Raw genomic sequence first — 21025 nt, 5'->3', positions numbered from 1 at the left:
ATAAGATTTCCCCATTTGGTTGTAGAATTATTAAGTAGGATTGTAGATTGATCAATCAAGTAGAACTTAATTATATAAGTGTTGCTTGATCTATTTTAGAACTCAAAACTCATATTTAGCTTTGTTCTTACATATTGCCATCAACTTAAACTATTTATCTTGAAAACAGCTGCTCTCAAGGTTTCTTTTGTCTGTTGAGTGCCTCTTGTCAGCTTGACAGGTGACTAGTTTGCCTACTCTTCCTTATATTCTTGTGCTTACATTTTCAGATCAGCTTTCCTAGAGTTTCAACATTGGGGCGCGTCCACACGTTTCCCCACTCAGCAATTAGCTTCAGATTCTTTTGTTAAAATTCTTTTGAATCCAGGTAAAGTGTTTATACTTCATCTTCTTCATTTTGTTGCTGTCTTTGTTTTTGAATCTTTTTTAGTAAACCGCAAGCTGTTGAAATCTTATTGAGAAACTTTTAAAGTCCTTGCCTTCTAGAGTTCATACCAAATTCATTGTTAATATTAGTTTTTTTTATTCTTCCAAATAAAAGTATGAGTTTGAGTTCTATGCATTATAGAACTCAAACTGATCATATTATAACTTTGTTCATTTTGCTTTCAACTTCAACTGCTTATCTTCAAAAAAAGCCGAGTTTCTTCCAAATTTTTATCTTAGATTGCTTTTCTGACAATTATTTAAATTATTCAATAGTTGTTATAATTATTAGAAAAAGGAAGGTGGTGGTAATTGCTCGCTTAATCACGAGCTCAAGCAGCAGTCCTTGCCATTTTCCTCCCTACATTCTTAAAACCATTTCTTCCCTTTACTCATAGATCCGAGACCATCAAAACGCCAATCCATCGACTGCAAACATCTAACAGGTAAGAGATAAAAGTGCAGGCTGATAAGGAAATATTGAATGAAAGAATCAGGCAGAAAACCACACATGCTTTTGCAATCTCGACATTTTAATAAAGTTAGGCATTTATACACAGGTTAACTATCTCAAAACACAATTCTTCAATGGGCAAGAGATAGCTATAAAACTGTTCAGTGCACCAGAAGGAAGAGTTACCTAAATCTAAGATACAGTGATTTGTGCATATGAAGTGTTAGCACACGGGGCAGCCCATCTAACAGAAATCATTTCCTCCTCTCTGTACAGCTTCCGGAACCTTGAGTAAATCAACTACCGGGTTTCCATTTATGTACACATCCCACCAAATGTAGCCTGCAAATAGAGGAGCTTCCTCTCCAATTCCTGTAAAACCCATTATACCCACCACCATCTATCAGCACTCATTCTTTTACCTATATGCAAAAGTACCTAGTCTAATAGTTACAAATTCTAAATTTATGTACACGTGATGGCTACGAGAGGTGGAATGATCCTTGACCCTCTGTTATGGCATACAGAAGTTTCTCTTTTATCTTGTCCTGCAAAAATATAAGCATAAAAAAACTTGTATATTCATAGTCCACAGAAGATAGAGAGGAAATAAATGTTACTTTTGACGAGTAAGGTGGCAACTTCAGATAATTGGCACAAGTCATCACACTGGGGAGGTCCGCATCCGCACAGTTGCTACAATGCTGTAGAGAGAACAAAGAGGATAAGTGACCGACTCATTACTACAGTTTATGAAAAGGAAGGGTGCATCAGTGCCACAGACTTATTTAAAAAATAATGATTTCCTCTAAATTTTCATTTCAAGATTGAGTTCTTATTTTCCAATTAATTCAACATCCATTTTTTATGCGTTACTTTTGACAATTTTTTATTTGATGTTTGAAGGGCCAAAGAAGAAGCGGTGAAATGGCTAGACCGAATGATCCATTTTGGGATCGTGTTGAGAAGCTGGATGATGGTCGTTTCAACTGTAAATTTTGTGGCTATAAATTTGCTGCTGCTACTTCCGTTACGAGGATCAAATGGCATTTGTCAGGAGTCCAAGGGCGTGGTGTTGCAATTTGTAGACAAGTGCCTGAAGACGTTCAAGAAGCAGCTTTTCAAGCTGTGCATGGTGGCAACAAAAGACATAAAGGCATAGCAAGTTCAAGCAATTTTAATGATAATGCCATTTCAACCACTCCACAAGAACAAAACAATGAAGCCGACAATTTGGCAGGAGATGCAGGAACGACACAAGCAGCGGATAGAATGGGTCACCCACTTGGAAGAAGTGTGGAAGAGTTCAGTAGATGGTTAATGGAGGATGATATAGAGAATGGGACTGGAGGAGTAGCGCAGCCGGGTGCAGGAGCTAGCTCTTCTGGAGGGCTTACAGGCAACACAAATGAGACTCCAGGAGATCCATTACCTGCTAGCTTACATGTTGAAGTCGACAATGTGGTATTAGAATATGTAAATAAATGTATTATGGGCCACCTCCACTCTCCACTGTCGTGTATATATATTAGCTGTCAAATGAATGACAGCGGGCAAAACATTCCAATTTCCATCATGGTATCAGAGCAATCCTAAATCCATCCCTTCACACTCAGCCACCGCCACCCACCAAAGGAATTTTTCTTCTCTGCACACAGCCCCCCCCCCCAAAGCAAGCCAGGCCAAGCCACACTCTTTTTCTCTCTTCTCTTCTTTAATTTTTCTTATACATCTCTTTCAATTCCATGAACTTAGGCCATGAATGATTGAGTGAACTTGACAAAGGTTTCCTCCCTGTCTATCGACTCTATCCCTCTCCACCACCCAGCACACCATACTAGTCATATCTCCAACCTCCAGCTCCTTTTCTGGTGTCTTTTTCTCTCCGCATTTCCTCTCTTTGTTTGGCTAGTCTCATGAGAATGATGGCCATGTGTTAACCTTTGCTCTGGTAGTGTTCTGCATCTTTATTGGCTAGTGTTCTGCATTTCCTTCCCCCCGGCCTCCTGGTCTGCTTTCGTGGCTTGCCATGATCACTCTCTTGAAGTGACCTGTTTTTCTGCGGAAAAAAAAAAAAATATTTCCTCAGTTCACCGCAGTCCTCAATCTTGCAATAACACAAACAACCTGATTTTTTTTTCCTTTTTCCCCCACGCCATTTCAGATCCTCCCCTGCTCCCCCTTCGGTCGCTCATCCTTCAGCAACCAGAGGCAGCCTTCCTTATCTCCCTCTCAGCAGAGTCCCAACATTCCATTTTCCATCTCAAAACTGCCTCACCAAAAACACCATGACAGAGACCACATCCGACCAAGCAAACTCCCCCTCTTCTCCTCCTCCCAGACAACCTCCCAGACCTCATCCCTCTCATCCTGCTCTTGCAGTATCCAACATCAACACCTTCATCAAAGTCACCTTAGACATTGAAAAGGATCAATACATTACGTGGTCGGAGCTATTTAAAATCCATGCTAGGGCTTATCAAGTTCTTGATCATATCATTCCTCCCTCAGCAGCAGAGATGAAGCAGGACACATCTCTTCAAGACACGGACCCTGACCTTTGGTCCCGTGTTGATGCCATTGTTCTACAATGGATTTACGGCACTATCTCTGAAGATCTTCTCAACACCATCCTTGAACGTGACTCCACCGCTGCACTTGCATGGAACAGATTGAGAGACATTTTCTCGGACAATAAAAACTCTAGGGCTCTTTATCTGGAACAAGAATTTTCAAAGGTTCAAATGGAGCATTTTGCAGATGCCTCATCCTACTATCAACATCTTAAGTCCCTCTCGGATCAGCTGTCAAATGTTGGATCTCCTGTAACAAATGAAAGATTGGTTCTTCAACTTGTTTCGGGTTTAACTGATGCCTATGCTAGTATTGGTTCCCAGATTCATCATGGTGATTCTCTTCCCCCCTTTTACAAAGCACGGTCTATGCTGGTTTTGGAGGAGACAGCAAGGACGAAAAAGGCTGCCCAGACCTCTTCCATCTCTGCCTTCTTTGTCTCTCCAGTCGCCCATTCTAGTGGCCATACGGCTGGAAATCCATTCCACCACCGCCCCAATCACACTTCCAACTGAAGCTCCACCACCCGTAATAGCAGAGGAGGTGGCAGTGGTGCTCGTAGTAGCAAAGGCAGAGGAAGGGGTGGTGGCCGTGGAGGCCAGTTGCACCAGCAACAGTACACTACACCCTGGCAACTAATGTCCTCACAGCAGCAACAATGGTCTTTTCCTCCTTGGGTTGGGTCGTGGCAACCTTGGCTACGCCCCATGCCCATACCCCAACGGCAAACCACTTGTCTCACCAGCCCAGCTCTCAACGTCAGACAGACCTTCTTGGGCCCAGGCCACAATAGGCCCACATGGCAACCTCTACACCGCAGGCCCAATCATCTTATGCTCCAATCGACATTCAAGCAGCTATGCATACAATGTCAATTACTCCTCCTGACAATCAATGGTACATGGACACCGGAGCCACATCTCACATGACCGCAAACGGAGGTAATCTTACGTCTTATTTCAATATGAGCAACAATCATAATATTACTGTTGTAGTGGTCATACTATTACCAATTATTGGGTTGTGGAAACGCATTACTACCTAACCCCAACCCTTCTTTCTCTTTGAATAATGTCTTACATGCCCCAAAATTGATTAAAAATCTTGTCTCTGTGAGAAAATTTACCATTGACAATGATGCTTCTGTTGAATTTGATCCTTTCAGTTTTTCTGTGAAGGATTTTCAAATGGGGATGCCTTTACAGAGATATAACAGCACAGGTGACCTATATCCAGTTACCACAAGACCACCCATTGGAATCTCACCACCATCAACTTTTACCGTTTTGAAGTAGACAATGTGGCACCACAAGGGCAACATCTGGAGAGAGTAACTGGGCAGCCTGTTGTAAGAGGTAGTTCTCATGAGAGGCCACTTGTTAATCACGATGAGCCTCAAGAAGATCAACTGTGTCCTCCACTAGTGAACATGGTTGGAAATTTTCCGCTTGATAGGGTTTCTAGTTTTCCTAGAGACCTGATCCCTGGTGAACAAGTGGAGCAAGAGTGTGAAAGAAATGCTCAGGAGAACTTACCTTTGTCCGTGGAAGATTATATTATAGGATTGAGGGCACGATCATGGAATCGAGCCAGCTTCCTGTGAGAGGTGGCTCTCCTGAGAGGCTTACAGTTAATGAAGATGAGCCTAGAGGAGATTTGTCCCAACCAACAGATCCACTGTGTTTTGGCCTTGAAAGGCATTATGATCAACCATCTTCTTCCTCAGTCAACAATGATGTCATGATGATTGATGTGGAGAATATGATTAGAGAACATTTGCAGCCTGTTTGTGAGAGATTAGCTCTTCGTGAAGGTCTTCAACCTATTGGCGATGCGAGCGGGACGAGATGTGTTTCTAACTGAAGAACTAATAGGTGGAGAGTTTGAAAATAATAAGAATGCTATCCGGTCGTGGATAATGAATGATATTGAAGCCTCGTTAAGAATTGGCATTTACGGATGGGGGGTGGGCAAAACAACATTGCCTCACACATATCTACAATCAGCTTCTACAAGAACGTGGCACTTATCCTCATGTTCACTGGATCACGGTATCGCAGGATTCCAGTGTTTATAAATTGCAGAATCTTATTGCAAAATACTTTCATTTAGATCTTTTCAAATGAAGACAACGAGAGGAAAAGGGCTGCAAATCTGTCAAAAGCATTAATTGAGAAACAGCGGTGGGTTCTCATCTTAGATGATTTGTGGGACTGTTTTGATTATAATAAGGTGGGAATTCCTATCAAAGTGAAGGGAATGCAAACTAATTCTTAACAACTCGATCATTTGGAGATTTGTCAGCGGATGTTCTGCCAGAAGACAATCAAAGTGGAGCCTCTTTCAATGGAAGAAGCTTGGGCTCTGTTCATGAAGGTACTTGATGTATTCCTCCAGAAGTGGAAGAAATTGCAAGATCTATTGCAAGTGAATGTGCTGGTTTGCCTCTTTGGAATTATAACAATGGCCGGAACCATGAGGGGAATAGTGGATGACAGATGTGAGTGGAGGAATGCTTTAGAGGACCTGAAACAATCAAGAATAAGGAAAGATGATATGGAGCCTGAGGTATTCCACGTACTGAGATTTAGTTTTATGCACTTAAAGGAGTCAAGAACTGCAACAATGCTTCTTGTATTGTGCATTATTCCCGGAAGACTTCATGATCCGTAGAGAGGATTTGATAGCTTATTTGATGACGAGGGAGTGATAAAAAGGGCTGGAAAGTAGGGAGGCAGAATTTGACAAAGGCCACTCGATGTTGAATAAACTCGAAAGAGTCTGCCTATTGGAAAGTAAAATGAAAAAGTAAAAGTACTGGGAAATGGATTATCAAGATGCATGACTTTGATTAGGACATGGCCATCCAAATACTACAAGAGAACTCTCAAGTCATGGTTAAAGCAGGTGTACAGTTAAGAGAATTGCCGGATGCAGAGGAGTGGCACAAAGAATCTTACTAAAAGTTTCAATGATTGCCGAAAACCAAATTAAAGAAATTCCTTGTAGCCATTCACCGAGGTGTCCCAGTCTTTCAAACTGCTATTGCTATGTTAAAAAACTCAGAGTTTTTTGCAATTTATTGTGCAGATTCAGTTTTTTGAGCAGTTGCATGGACTCAAGGTTCTTGATCTGTCATTATACAGGTAATTACAAAACTACCTGATTCTGTCTCTGAATTGGTGAGTCTCACTGCATTAGTGCTCATTGATTTTCATATGTTAAGGCAATTACCATCATTAGAAAAAAGCTCTGGACACTGAAGAGAGTTAGAATCTCTCTTGTACTTGGGCACTTGAAAAAAGATGCCTCAAGGCATGGAATGTTCTATGCAACCTGAGGTATCTTAGAATGATGGGATGTTGGGAAAAAGGAAGTTTCCTAGTGGGTTGTTACCTAAGCTCTCTCACCTTCAAGTCTTTATTGTATTGGGAAGTGGATTCCTAGAAAATAATAATAGAAAAAGCAGAATATGTTCCGATTAACAGTTAAAGGTAAGGAAGTGGCATGCTTGAGGAAGTTGGAATGTTTGGAATGCTATTTTGAAGGTTACTCAGACTAGCGTGGAGTATCTCAAATCTCGGATGAAAACCAAAATCACTAAGGCACATACAAAATTTTTGCAGGACCACTGGATAATTATGATTATGATTATTATTATGATTATGATGTTTCCAGAAAAGAAAAACAATTGTTTGGGGTAACTTTGAAGTATCGACAGAGATGGAGGTTTTCAGGTCATGTTTCCAAAAGGACAATTCAACGATTGGACATTGATGGTTATGATGATGCAACAAGTTTAATGCGATTTTTTTTATCTCTAATAAAAAGAATGCAAACTGAACTGGAGGCTATCAAGATTGTAGTAGCGTTGCAATAGCATGGAGAAGCTTGGTTTCATCTTCTTGGTTCCGCTCTGCTCCACTAACATATCTCCATCTTACAACGGTAATTTTCTGGTCTTTAAGAAGTTTCTCTTGCTTTGGGATGTAGTAGGATGAAGAAAAGTTGTTTCCCTCTTGTCCTGCTTCCAAAACCTTGTAAAATTAGAAGAGATTATAGTGAGTTGTGAGAAGATGGAGGAGAATAATAGGTGTGGGAACAAGACCAGATGAAGAGGGGGTTTATGGGTGAAGAACCAGCACCGGCATAATCGAATTCAAATTCCCAAAAGTTAAGTAAATATGGGAATTGAGAGGATTAACCAGAACTGAAAAGCAATTTGTAGTGCAAAATTGATTTGCGATTCTATCGAATAATTGAAGTAAGAAATGCGAGAAGTTATAGAGGAGATTAATAAGTGGAACAAAATCAGATAAAAAAGGGTAAGGTGAAGAAAGCAACAGCTGTAGCATCACCAATCTCAAACTCACAAAATTAAGGGATCTAGGATTGATTGGTTTACCAGAAACTCAGAAGCATTGTAGTGCAAACTGATTTGCGATTCTCTCCGAACAATTGAAGTATGGAATTGTGAGAAGCTGAAAAGGATGCCAATTTGTGCTTTTCGTTGCTGAATACATCAAGGTATACCAGAAGTAATGTGGGAGTCAGTAGTGGAGTGGGAGCATCCTAACCGCTAAGATGTCCTTCGTCCCTTTGTTGAAGTATTCATCAGAGCATGATATTGACAATAGTGCCCTTAATATAATATTTAAATTAAGAGTAAGCATTGTTGTTTTATTGGATTAAGCTTAAGCTAGTGTCTAACTTAACGACTGATGTGTTTATTATATTAATAGGTTTGACCTGGAAGACATTTATTTAGAGGGTACAACATCAAATGCAAGATAGTGGAGCATGCGATGTCATCCGTCCCTTTATGAAGTTTTCATTCGTAAGCATTCATGTGAAACTCTTGTAAAGCATAGTTTTAAAATCCAGACTGGTCTGGTGGGTCGATCCGGAACCTACCGACCCGGCATGGGACCGTCTGGATGGAGGCCAAAACCTGCTTGGAAATTGGCCTGGCCAGACTCGTCGACCAGGGACCCGGTCAAAACCCGGCCGCAAACCCGAAAAACTAGAATGTGAAAAGTTTTTTATTGAATATACGGAGCAATAAATTAATATTAGAAAAAAAAAACTGATTGCCATTGTAAATTCTTGTAGCACTGGGACACATTGTAATGTTCATCATAATACTGTAATTATTTTTTATCCTCCTAGCAAAAATACTTAAGCTGCTCTGGAGTAATTTTGTCTTCTTTTATTTGACAAATTCGTCATTGTTTATTGACTGGGGAACAAAATACTTAAGCTGTCTTTGCGCCTTCAAAATGAACAGTTAAACAACTTTTTAAACCTTTAATTGTATTATTACGAGTTGATTCATTAAAATTATATTATGAGCCAATACATATTTCGAATATATAAAATTACTTTAAAAACTCGAAAAAATATAAAATTATGTTAAAATCAGGTAAAATAAAGTGAAATCACGAGTTTGAAACCGTTTTTACGAATTTAATAAAAACAAATACATTGCTGCAGTGCGTACATAGATATTTAGATCTGATGGACGGTGAGGATGCAATGCATCTTGGTCTAGGTGGGGTCCAAAGTAAGAGTTTTGAAAATAATATTAATGATTTTTGGAGTATAGGTAAAGATAATTGGCAGTTTGTTGCTGGATGTCTGTTTTAAGGTTGTGTTTGCAAGGCTGTGCAATTATTATTTTGTAAAATTTGAAAAAAAAATTAATTTTTTTTTATATTTTTAAATCTGATATATTAATATTAAAAATATTTTTTAAAAATAAAATAAAAATATTTTTTTAATATATTTTTAAATAAAAATTATTTTAAAAAACAAGCATTATTATCTCTCTTAGATACCGATAACGTCTTACATGTATACCCACCGTCACTGATCCATTTGGCATTTTAAGCTTTATGATACCTAACTTAACGGAATTGTATCATGACCATATTCAAGGTCTGCTATGAGAAAGTACAAGTTGGAGCTTTTTTAGCTTCTACAGACAAGGTTTATTTTTCATGGATGGGTTTTTTAAATTAATTATATGGTTGATTTAAATTGATTATTAAATTATTGAACACATGGATATTTACAAACAAATATAATTTTATAATTGTACTATTTATTTTTTACAATCTAAATTTAATATTTTATTTTTATATCATGTAAAATAACTTTAATGGCATTTCAAAGAGGACTCCATCATCTTCTCAATGGTGTTTACGCATGCTGTGACATATGTTGTGGTTTGACCTTCACCACATCTTTTTTATCTTCCACTCCTTGTTTTGTCTCTCTTCTCCTTATAAAATGTAAAATTGTACTTTTATTTTTGGTTTTTATATTTAATTTATTTTCAATTTTTTAATTGTATATATTTATTTTATTTTTAAAGCTTTTCTTTAATTTTACACCTATTATTTTTTTAATTACTATTTTTTAATTTATTTTTCTAATTAAATTTTGTTTTCAATTTAATTTTTTAGCATTGATTTCAAATATCAAATTTAGTTATTATTCTTCTTATTATTATTATTTGTTTTGAAGCCTTTATATTACATTTTTTTTATCAAATTCATCGCTCATTATTTTGTTGATTTATATTTTGCTTTTTTATTTTTTAAAGTTTGTCTTCTATGTGGTTTGGTCCATAAGCTTTTTTTTATTTATTTTTTTAAAAAATATATCTCACTATTTTGTTGAATCTAATCTATATTTTATGCTTATTTTTTAAATTGATTTTTTTCTCATTCATCTTTATACATTGATTTATTGGAGGTTAGTTTTCATATCTTTATTTTTATTTTTTTTAATATTTAATTATCTCAATTTTATGTTTCTTACGCCGTGCAAAAATAATGTGTTGACTTGAGCAAAATAGATGAAAAAGATTTAACTTAGAATGTGAAAATCTTAAATATTACGGTGGCAATAATACTGCACTATCAAACAAGTGAAAATGAAACACTATTCAACACTTAACGAGCATCAAAACATCAACGAATTTTGATGTATAAATATCGAAAATAAATTTTAAATTATCCCGATCTACAATTTTTTTTTTTTAGATTAATTTTTTAATGTTTTTTATATTATTTAATGTGTAAATATCTAAAATAAATTTTAAATATAAAAAATATTGTAAAAACAACACCAACAACATGCCATGGAGAATTTACAGCAGTGTTTCGTGGAAGATGCTGCCAACTTTCTCTGCTTAATGTTCAATGTATCTCATCAGTCCAAAACACAATTCATTTCACAGTATCCTTTTCATGGATACAATGAGTTGCTAGGGAAGATTACGTTGTTCACTGGTAATTGTTTTGCCATTTCACTAATATAAAATGAGAGCCTTGAAGAAGTGATTGATGTATGACAAATCTGGTGAGCAATCTCATCACATTGATTAGAAAATCAGAAGATGAAATGAAGAAACATTTTGGAGGGGGAATTCAAAAACAATATAGGGAGAGGGAGGGACCCTCTGCTTTAAAGTTGTCCAACAGGCTTGGATGGACTTGGAGACACAAGATGAGGAAGGAAAGGTCATTTTCTTAGCGGTTGACATTGCAAAATTTGACAGTAGTGGTTCGTGGAAGAATGCTACCACCTGCAATCAATCAATTAATGCCAACTGCCCTCTGTTTTAAAGTTGAATGTATCTGATCACCATTCCAAAACACACTTCATTTTCTCTTTAATATTTCACAGCATACTTCTCTTTCCCGTGCTCAATATTTCTTCTATTGAATTTCCCCAACAAAAACAAGACAATATATGGCAGCAGAGCTTCTTCTTACGTTTTCCGTGGAGGAGTCTTTGCGAAGGAAATGATTTCCATAGCTGCTGAAGGGAATCGGACTTGCTTGGGGACTATGAATGGACAGCCTGCAAAACCTCGTAGATTCTTTGACCATGATTCAAGCTGTGTTGCGAGATGCAGCAACAAGGCCAGAGACAGAAGATGGTGTGAAGCGTTGGCTGGATAAGCTTCAAGATGTAGCTCATGATGCTGAAGATGTTCTGGACGAGTTTGATTATGAACAGAAGGGAAAAGGTATGTGATTTTGTTTCACTCCACAACCCTATTGTATTCCGTTGGAAAATGGGTCATAAAGTCAAGAGGATCCATGGAAGCCTTAGATGAAATCCTGAAACTTGGCGTGATCTTGGATTGGCAAATCGCCCTCAAGTTAGGCGAGATCCACCCCGGCAGACAGATTCCTTTCTTGACAGCTCAGCTGACATCTCAGCAGGTAGTAGGAAGGGAGGGTATGTCTCTAAAGTTGTGAATGGCTGACCGAATCCCAACATGTCCTTTCGGTTGTTCCTATAGTGGGGATGGCTGGCCTCGGAAAGACTACTATAGCAAAGAATGTTTATAAAGAAAGTCAAGGAAGAAAGCTTTTTGATGAAACAATATGGGTTTGTGTTTCAAATCATTTGATGAAGTGAAGATTTTACGAGAAATGTTGCAAACGATAGATAAAACTACGGGGGCGTTGGAGAATATTGATGCAATTCTTCAAAACCTCAAGAAACAGATGGAAAATAAAACATTCTTCTTGTTCTCGATGATGTGTGGAATCGTAATCGTAATAAATGGAATGGTTTGAAGGATGGGTTGTTAAAAAATTAAAGCAAAAATGGAATGCTGGTTGTTGTTACAACCCGCATTAAGGAAGTAGCAAGCATGATGGAGACTTCTCCTGGGATTCAAGCTCGAGCCAGAAAACATATCAGATGATGATGTTGGTCCAATTATCAAGCAAAAAGTGAGTGGGGGTGGAGGAGCACCATTAGCTGCAGACTCGGAATCTATTGGAAAAGAGATTGCAAAGAAATGCGGAGGAACACTGCGCCAAAAGGAGACAAAGGAGTGGGAGTCAATTCTAAGCAATAGATTTTGGCATTCCACTGATGGAAATGAAGCTTTGGATATATTGAGATTCAGTTTTGATCACCTGTCATCTCCATCACTGAAAAAATGTTTTGCATACTGTTCCATTTTTCCTAAAGATTTTGAAATTGAAAGGGAAGAGCTAATTCAACTTTGGATGGGTGAAGGTTTTCCTGGGCCATCAAATCAGAGGATGGAAGGCATGGGCAACAAGTATTTCAATGACTTGCTTGCAAATTCCCTTTTTCAAGATGTTGAAAGGAATGAGTATGGGATGGTAACAAGTTGCAAGATGCATGATCTTGTGCATGATCTTGCATTACAGGTCTCAAAAGCAGAAACGTTAAATCCAGAGGCGGGTTCGGCTGTTGATGGTGCATCTCATGTTCTTTCATCTCAATCTCATTCTTGTGGGGATGTTGAGTCAACATTTCAAAGCGGTTGATGCTAGAGAAAGTTGCGTACTGTTTTCTCAATGGTTGATGTATTGAATCAGTCTTGGAAATTCAAAAGCTTGAGAACTCTCAAATTGCAACGGTCTAATATCACAGAATTACAAGATTCAATTTGCAAGCTGAGACATTTGAGATATCTTGATGTCTCACATACAAATATCAAAGCATTACCAGAATCCATCACAAAGCTCTATCATTTGGAAACATTAAGATTCACTGATTGTTTTCAGCTTCAAAAGCTTCCCAGGAAAATGAGAAATTTAGTCAGCTTGAGACACCTTCATTTTAATGATAAAAACCTAGTGCCAGCTGATGTGAGCTTCTTAACATGTCTACAAACATTGCCAATCTTCGTTGTGGGTCCAGATCATAAAATTGAAGAGCTGAGATGTTTGAATGAGCTAAGAGGAGAATTGGAGATATGGTGTCTTGAGCGAGTGAGAGACAGAGAAGATGCCGAGAAGGCAAAACTGCGTGAAAAAAGAATGAACAAATTGATGTTTAAATGGAGTGATGAAGGTAACAGCAGTGCTAACATCGAGGATGTGCTGGATGCTCTACAGCCTCACCCAGACATAAGAAGCTTAACAATTGAGGGTTACTGGGGTGAAAAGTTCCCATCATGGATGTCTATGTTGCAGCTCAATAATCTGATGGTGCTGAGATTGAAAGATTGCAGCAACTGCAGACAACTCCCAATACTTGGATGTTTTTCTCGCCTTGAGATTCTAGAGATGAGTGGAATGCCTAATGTGAAATGTATAGGCAATGAGTTCTATAGTAGCAGTGGTAGCGCAAAGTACTGTTTCCAGCACTAAAAGAACTCAGGCTGTTGGGTATGGATGGTCTTGAAGAATGGATGGTACCAGGTGGAGAAGGTGATCAAGTATTTCCTTGTCTTGAAAAGTTGAGCATTGAGTGGTGTGGAAAGTTGAGAAGCATTCCGATATGTGGTCTTTCATCTCTTGTAGAATTTGAAATTGCAGGATGTGAGGAACTGAGATATTTGTCTGGTGAATTTCATGGCTTCACGTCTCTTCAGCATAGTTATTAAACCTGGTTCGGAAGTTGACCCGGCCAAAGGGCCGGGTTCCGGGTTTTATGGGTCAACCCGGGTTAACCCGGGTTGACCCATAAACCCGGGTTATTTAAGGGTCAGGTTAGGTTAAAGATAAGAAATGGAAAAAGGGAGGCAGTAAAGTGGGGATCCAGTCATGTTGTCGGTTGTTTTGTACAGGGAAGGGACTCATCTGATCACTATCTCCTCACAAAGTTTATTTACCCTCTCTAACTTCATCAAAGCAACCAAGTTGTCTCTCTTTTTTGAATGATCTGTTTTGTGCAGGGATGAACACGATCTGTTGGAAGCCTAGAAGCACACTCCTTGCTCCTGTTGCGTCTCTCTCTCTCCTGAAACTGTGAGTTTGGTCCCCCCCCTCGATGACCAAGACCTGCTAACAAAGAGGAAATGGGTGAGCGAAGAGCTTCGTTTGCTTCTTCAAATCAGAGCTGTCAAAAGGAAAAACAATAGTCCAATTGGAGCTGTCAAAAGAATATATATCTAATCTATTCTTTTTTGCCTTCCCTGAGGCTCTTGTTCCAATTACAGTCCTTCACATTCCAATTGCTGTCAAAAGTCATATCTTGCTTGGAAGTTGTCTTACATCCCTTTCAACGTCCCAGTTAACCTTCAATTTCCTTCAAGTTACAGTCATTAATAGTCAGGGCTAGAAGGAAGAAATGGAACCCAACGCCAACCCTCAAGATCTCCAAACCCAGATCTGCAAAATGCCGGGTCTCGTCCGGGTTTGCCCGGGTCGCCCGGGTTATGGGTCGACCCGCCGGGTCTCCCGGGTTTTGCCGGGTCATTGTGCCCTCCGGTCTTTTGACAAACCCGAACCGGTCCAGCTACCGGGTCGGCTGGGTTCCGGGTCAACCCGCCGGGCCGGTCCGGGTTTAATAACTATGCTCTTCAGTTGTTGAGCATAGAGGGTTGTCCAAAGCTGGCATCCATTCCAAGCGTACAACACTACACAGCTCTGGTGAAATTGGATATAGATGGCTGCCCTGAGTTGATCTCAATTCCTGGTGATTTCCGAGAATTGAAATATTCTTTGAAGATATTGTCGATGTATAATTTGAAATTGGGAGCTCTTTCGAGTGGACTACAATGTTGCACATCTCTAGAGGAATTGTACATATGGGATTGCAGGGAGCTTATCCATATCAGTGATTTACAAGAATTGTCTTCCCTTCGAATATTAGAGATTAGAGGTTGTGATAAGATCAGCAGTATTGATTGGCATGGTTTACGACAATTGCCTTCTCTTGTTTATTTAGAAATCAGTGGGTGTCGGAGTTTGAGTAATTTCCCCGACGATGATTGCTTAGGCGGCCTCACCCAACTGAAGGAATTGGCAATCGATGGTTTCTCAGAGGAGCTGGAGGCTTTTCCTATAGGAGTTTTAAACTCATTTCAACACCTCAACTTGTGTGGATCCCTTGAAAGACTGGAGATATATGGATGGGATAAACTGAAGAGTGTACCGCATCAACTGCAACACCTCACTGCCCTTGAGAGATTGAAAATATGTGATTTCAGGGGAGAGGGATTTGAGGAAGCTTTGCCAAATTGGTTGGCCAACCTTTCTTCTCTTCGATATCTTGGGATTGATAATTGTAAGAATCTTAAGTATAAAATTCTAATCAATTTAATCAATTTTTTTTTACAGTTTGATTTTTTCAATTTTTTTTTTATTTTCTCAATTTAATCAGTTTTTTAATATTTTTACTCACCCTAATTATTCCTACCACGATGATAAAGAACTATGCATGAGGTGCTTCATGGACGATGACAGAGGCGGATGCTTATACTGAAGCCAACATGTCTGCTATATGTACACAACAGCACGTGTTTTTCTCCCCTCGCTCTCACGTACTATGGACTTTGCCTCGTGAATGAGAATTACACTGTAAAACTTCAATTTTCTGAGATTATTTTCACAGATGACAATTCGTTGTATAGTATTGGGAACCGTCTCTATATATTCTACTCGAACGTTGAAAGCTCGAACTTGAAAAATTCCGATGCTGTAACTGTATAAAGTATAAACCATTCCCCACAAAAGAGAACTTTGTTTCTGGTAGTTTCTTCCAATGAGGTCCACTTTGGTGAAGTAGCATATTTAATGCGAGCATCTATGACTCTTGTATTTGCTCATAGACTACCAAATTAATTAATCAATTCTCTTAACTTACTATATTTTTCTTTGAAGATTTGAAATATTGTCTATGAATTCGCCAACTCTTCAACACTTTCCTGCCAACTAGAATTACTCTGTTCAATATTCTCTCTCTTAAAGATACTGAAAACAGAACAGAACGTTTTCCATGACATTTAAGTATGAAAAACAGGGAAAAACGCAATGTTCAGTCGCTATCTACTAATTCACCAAAATCTCTAACTCAAATTCATCATTTAAATAGAACATAACTCAAAATCATCATTTTTATATAAAATCTTCCAAAATCAACTAAATCAATTACCCATAATATTCAAATCAATGGACATGCTGAAATATTGTCTGTGTATGGGTTGGTGGTGGCAGGCTGCGTGTTGGTTTCTTCAAGGATAATCCATGCTGTCATTAGCGAGAAAATGCATTTTGCATGGAGATTTTCAGGTCATATTTCCAAAGGACACTCAACAACTGACCATTTATAAATGTGAAGATGCAACAAGTTTATGCGATGATTTCTCATATGCAACGCAACTAGAGATTATATGGATTAGCTATTGCAATAGCATGGAGAGCTTGGTCTCATCTTCTTGGGTATTCCCTACTCCACTATCATTGCCATCTTATAATGGTATATTTTCTAGTCTTGGAGTGTTTTATTGCTATGGATGTGCAAGTATGAAGAAGTTGTTCCCTCTTGTTTTACTATCAAACCTAGGAAACCTGGAAGAGATTAAAGTTTTTGATAGTGAGAAAATAGAGGAGATAATAGGTGGAACAAGATCTGATGAAGAAGAGGTTATGGATGAAGAAAGCAGTAACAACGAATTCAAACTCCCAAAGTTAAGATTTTTGGTATTGAAAGGGTTACCAGAACTGAAAAGCATTTGTAATGCAAAACTGATTTGCGATTCTCTCGAAATTATTCACGTGGAAAATTGTGAGAAGCTGAAGAGGATGCCGATATGTCTTCCGCTACTTGAAAATGGCCAGCCATCTCCTCCCCCTTCTCTTAGAGATATCTATGCATATCCAGAAGAATGGTGGGAGTCGGGAGTAAAGTGGGAGCATCCTGACGCTAAGGATGTACTTCGATCCTTTGTAAAGTTTCAAAAGTTAGCGTAAGTACTCTGCTCTTAATATAATATAATATCGAATTAAGTTTTGGTGTTTACTGGTTTTATACTCTGCCCTTTATAGAATTTGCTTGTGAGGAGACGACATTGCCCCTTAATACCAATAATGAATTACGGGTAAGCTTATGCTTAATTTCCTCCTTTTCTCTCTCTCAATATCAATCTCCCCACCACCCCCCTTCTCTCTCTCAATCTCTTTATATTAATTAGATTTGACCCATAGGTAAGGAAGCCAGACGAAGACAAGTGAAGCATTTAGAGAGCAACAACACATTTTAGCCAATTCAACTACAAGAAGGTTTTCTCTTATTAGACCTTTACGTTTACACTCCTCATTTTGCTGTTATCATCCCAACCTTAAAAACTTCCTTCTCTTATTTATTGATTCCTCTGTTTATTTTATTTTTTGTTGGTAGGAAATTGTTTTAACTTGTCTACTATCTTCATATGGAATTGGATGACCTGTCTTCTTAAAGATGGGATTCTTGAAGAGAATTTGATTGGCTTCAAAGTTTATGGCTTTTAATTACTTGATGATGATCTTTAAATATTGGAGAACCATCTAACTTGATTATAAAATTTAAGATCAAATCCTCACACAAATCATGCTTGAGGTTTGGATTTGCATCTAATTACTCATCATTCTTTGGCCGAAATAATTATGATATCCTATATTGAATCAAATTCTTAATGTTTTTCACTAGCCTTAATTAATAACTATGATATCCTATATCATTCACTGTCTTCAAGATTTTGAAAAGGTTTTTTTTGGGTTACTCCTCCAATTGGGTCTCCAAGAAACAGAGTATCTCATTTTCCTCTGTTCTAGTTTTTCTTGGATAACAAAGGGTTTGAGAGCAGCGTCACATGTGACTGGTCTTTCAACAACAATTCCTCTTTCCACCTTGAAAGCATGTACTGCAACTCTTACTTCTGCAAAAATTAATGATTTGTGGGTGATTAGCTGAAGTAATGTGTTGCTTAATCTATAGTTCTTGAAAGGATATGTTGGGTTATGTATGCTAATTTTTCTGTAGAAATATCTTGCAGAGCTATGAAGTCTTGGAATCTACCCGGAATCATTCCACTGGAGTCTCAAAATTCCTACAACATTTGTCAAACTGGCAAAAATAGATTTCCTTTAAGTTGATGTGGTAAATATTTTTATTTATTTCATATATTTCTTTGAAGCAAGCTTCTGAGTAACCTGATCTCTGTCTTACACATACATCAGCAATGGAACCTACTCTTGCTCTTGTGGCTGTTGAACAAACAATGACTACTTCGTGCTGCAGCTTCGGTATGACATCGCCATTTTTTTACATAACCCTTTAATTTATGCTCTCACTCTTTACTTTCTCTGTATGTTGTTCCTTTATCCTGTTTTCAGTTTTTAATTGAGCAAATGTTTCTACTCAATTCAAAGAACTGTCATCTGAGGTCGAGCTCTGGGATTTCCATGCATCTAGCATAACACAACTTGCTTCTGAATGTGTTTGGCATAAGGAAATTGTGCCAGACAGTAAGATGAAAACTGTAAATCGTCTTCTTGTTAATAATTTTAACAGGAGGTCGGATAACATTTCCATGCATAAGTTTTATTTGTTTTTTCATACTTGATGGGTTATACATCTTGTTTGAAGGATATGTCCAAACCAATAGAGGCCAATAGAGTTTAGCTAATTATCAGGATTTGTAGGATTTAACTAATTATTCATATCATAATAACCGAAGATTTAGAATGGGATAATCTGTTTTTAAAATTGAAAGGGATGTTTTGTTCAAAACTTGTTCAGACTTCCATATATTATTATATACAAATTGATATGAGACACCATTAAGATGAATTAAAGGTTTTGTATGAACTGGAATGGATGAATCAAACTACACAAACTCAGAAATGAACTGTTATAACCAGAATTGCGAGGATGCTGACTTCCTTAATATGAACCACACACCTTAAAACTGGACTCGACAACAAACTGGATTGTGAGGGTGATGATCCTCACTGCACCAAGTATTGACCTGCTTGCCTGTCAAATATGATCTTTTCTTTCAGACAATCCAGTGCATAGTAGTACATGCTTTAAAAGTCTCATCCCTTGGATTATTATTTTATCATCCAGGTCAATATTTGAGATTTTCTGTCAAGAAATCATAGTACTTCAAAATTCCCAAGTGAATTTAGAATGGAGGCACAAACATGACCCTTTAGACTTCTTAGTATGGCTTATTATCTGCTCATATTTTGGGTGGTAGTCTCCATTATTTGCATTACTTCTCTAAACTCACTGTGTTTGGTTCTCACAAACCAAATGGATATTTCTAGTTACCTGTTCCCACAAGTGCCAGGTTACAACATCAATATGCGTCATGTACATGCTTCTTGTCCTTTGTCTTTTATTATTTATGATTTCACTTATTTCATTGATTATTGTATGTTTTTGGCTACTAGTAAAAAGAGCTAAAATATTTCTTTGACCAAGCACTTCTTTTTTGTTATTTGGATCTACTTGCATTATGATGGCTTTTCTACTTGCATTATTTGGATCTTCGAGGATAATCCATGCTGTCATTAGCTAGCCGAATTGCTCCTCGGCAACCTCTCTGTCATGATAATTGCATATGTTCGATATGATAAATGCATTTTGCCTTCGCAAAAAAATGTGCAGCACACGTTTTCTTCAATTATGGATAAGAAATGATCCCCTTTTTCTTTTTCTTTTTTTCTGAGAAGAAATAATGATCCATCTTAAAGGCCTTCAGATTTCAACACATGAAGGGATGCATACATATCTCAGGAATTAACATTAATGGTGGAGGGATAACTTTTAATTGCCACTGACTTCTTGACAAAACGCACCGTACTAAGCTGTTGTTAAGCCGTTACTTATGCGCACCGTTTCAATAAATTGTAATTCTCATCACTGGGAAGGCTGTCAAGTCAGCACCGTCTTCTGCTCTGCCGATTTATAGTGGCAGTTGTAACAGAATGGGCATGCAAAAAATGAATGAGAACTGCTGTGGATTCCCTCTCTTCTCCCCGTCTTTCTCTCGCTCCCTCTCTCTCCTTCTCTGTCTTCTCAATCTTTCTGATTCCACTGGGTTTAACACTGATTGGAGGATTCTTAATCGGGTTGTTATCTTTAGATCCGTGATCTTATACCAGCTTTGTGATGTATGCAGGAATAATATTCGTCTTTAAATGGTTTTATTTCTTAAATAAATCAAACAATTTAAGTTAATCTCTTTTCTTTTTTGTTTATAAAAAATCTACTAGACTACTTTATCCGTACCAAAGTATTTGAGCAACCAAAACAGAATTATAGTGTCACGACCTGATTCTCGGATCCATAATTGACACATAAACAAGGTTTCCCTCTAAAGTTTCATACTTATGTGAATACAAAAGATACATATTCAAAAGAGACTTGAAAAGAGGTACAATCTATAATGTTTTGAATTAAAAAAGATAGGAAAAGACAACAAAGCTCTTGGAGGTTTAAATAAAAGGTATAAATGAATAAGGAGGTAGTGTGTTAATTGAACAATAATTAATAAATATAAATAGGAAGGAAAAAAAAAAACAAGAGGTACAATCTATAATGTTTTGAATTAAAAAAGATAGGAAAAGACAACAAAGCTCTTGGAGGTTTAAATAAAAGGTATAAATGAATAAGAGGTAGTGTGTTAATTGAACAATAATTAATAAATATAAATAGGAAGGAAAAAAAAAAACAAAAGAGGGAGCTGTGTTCTTGAGAGCAAACCGTGAGAGAGAAGGCAGAAAGAAGAAGAAGAAGAGAAAAGAGGGAAATTAGAAGGGAAATAGAAAGGAGTTGAAGAAAATAAGTTTA

General features: G+C 37.7%; 1 protein-coding gene, 1 long non-coding RNA gene and 1 pseudogene across 2 annotated transcripts; 2 read left to right on the top strand and 1 right to left on the bottom strand.

Annotated features, from left to right (window-relative positions):
- Positions 1–926: 926 nt before the first annotated feature.
- LOC140955173 (uncharacterized) lies at positions 927–1656 on the bottom strand. The gene is made up of 2 exons (XR_012168931.1): positions 1501–1656; positions 927–1428 (listed from the first exon to the last, which is right to left on the bottom strand). It is a non-coding gene; the product is annotated as an uncharacterized lncRNA (long non-coding RNA).
- Positions 1657–1802: 146 nt separating this feature from the next.
- LOC118031209 (uncharacterized) lies at positions 1803–6417 on the top strand (annotated as a pseudogene).
- Positions 6418–11317: 4900 nt separating this feature from the next.
- LOC118031210 (uncharacterized) lies at positions 11318–17157 on the top strand. Its single transcript, XM_035035553.1, has 10 exons — positions 11318–11495; positions 11564–11694; positions 12160–12404; positions 12474–12615; positions 12664–12723; positions 12835–13552; positions 13663–13806; positions 14783–15472; positions 15800–15885; positions 16477–17157. The coding sequence occupies exons 1-10, from the start codon at positions 11318–11320 to the stop codon at positions 17155–17157; spliced, it is 3075 nt and encodes a 1024-aa protein (XP_034891444.1).
- Positions 17158–21025: the final 3868 nt, after the last annotated feature.

This window comes from Populus alba, chromosome 19 (genome assembly GCF_005239225.2).
Source record: "Populus alba chromosome 19, ASM523922v2, whole genome shotgun sequence".
NCBI classification, from domain to species: domain Eukaryota; kingdom Viridiplantae; phylum Streptophyta; class Magnoliopsida; order Malpighiales; family Salicaceae; genus Populus; species Populus alba.
This window is presented reverse-complemented; position numbering and strand designations above follow the sequence as displayed.

Bases quoted from the DNA above. Each gene is read 5' to 3' on its own strand.
- LOC118031210 (XM_035035553.1), top strand. From the start codon at position 11,318: ATGGACAGCCTGCAAAACCTCGTAGATTCTTTGACCATGATTCAAGCT. The intron at 11,496-11,563 runs GTATGTGATTTT...TAAAGTCAAGAG, and splicing joins TTATGAACAGAAGGGAAAAG to GATCCATGGAAGCCTTAGAT. The intron at 11,695-12,159 runs GTAGTAGGAAGG...CTGGGATTCAAG, and splicing joins CTCAGCTGACATCTCAGCAG to CTCGAGCCAGAAAACATATC.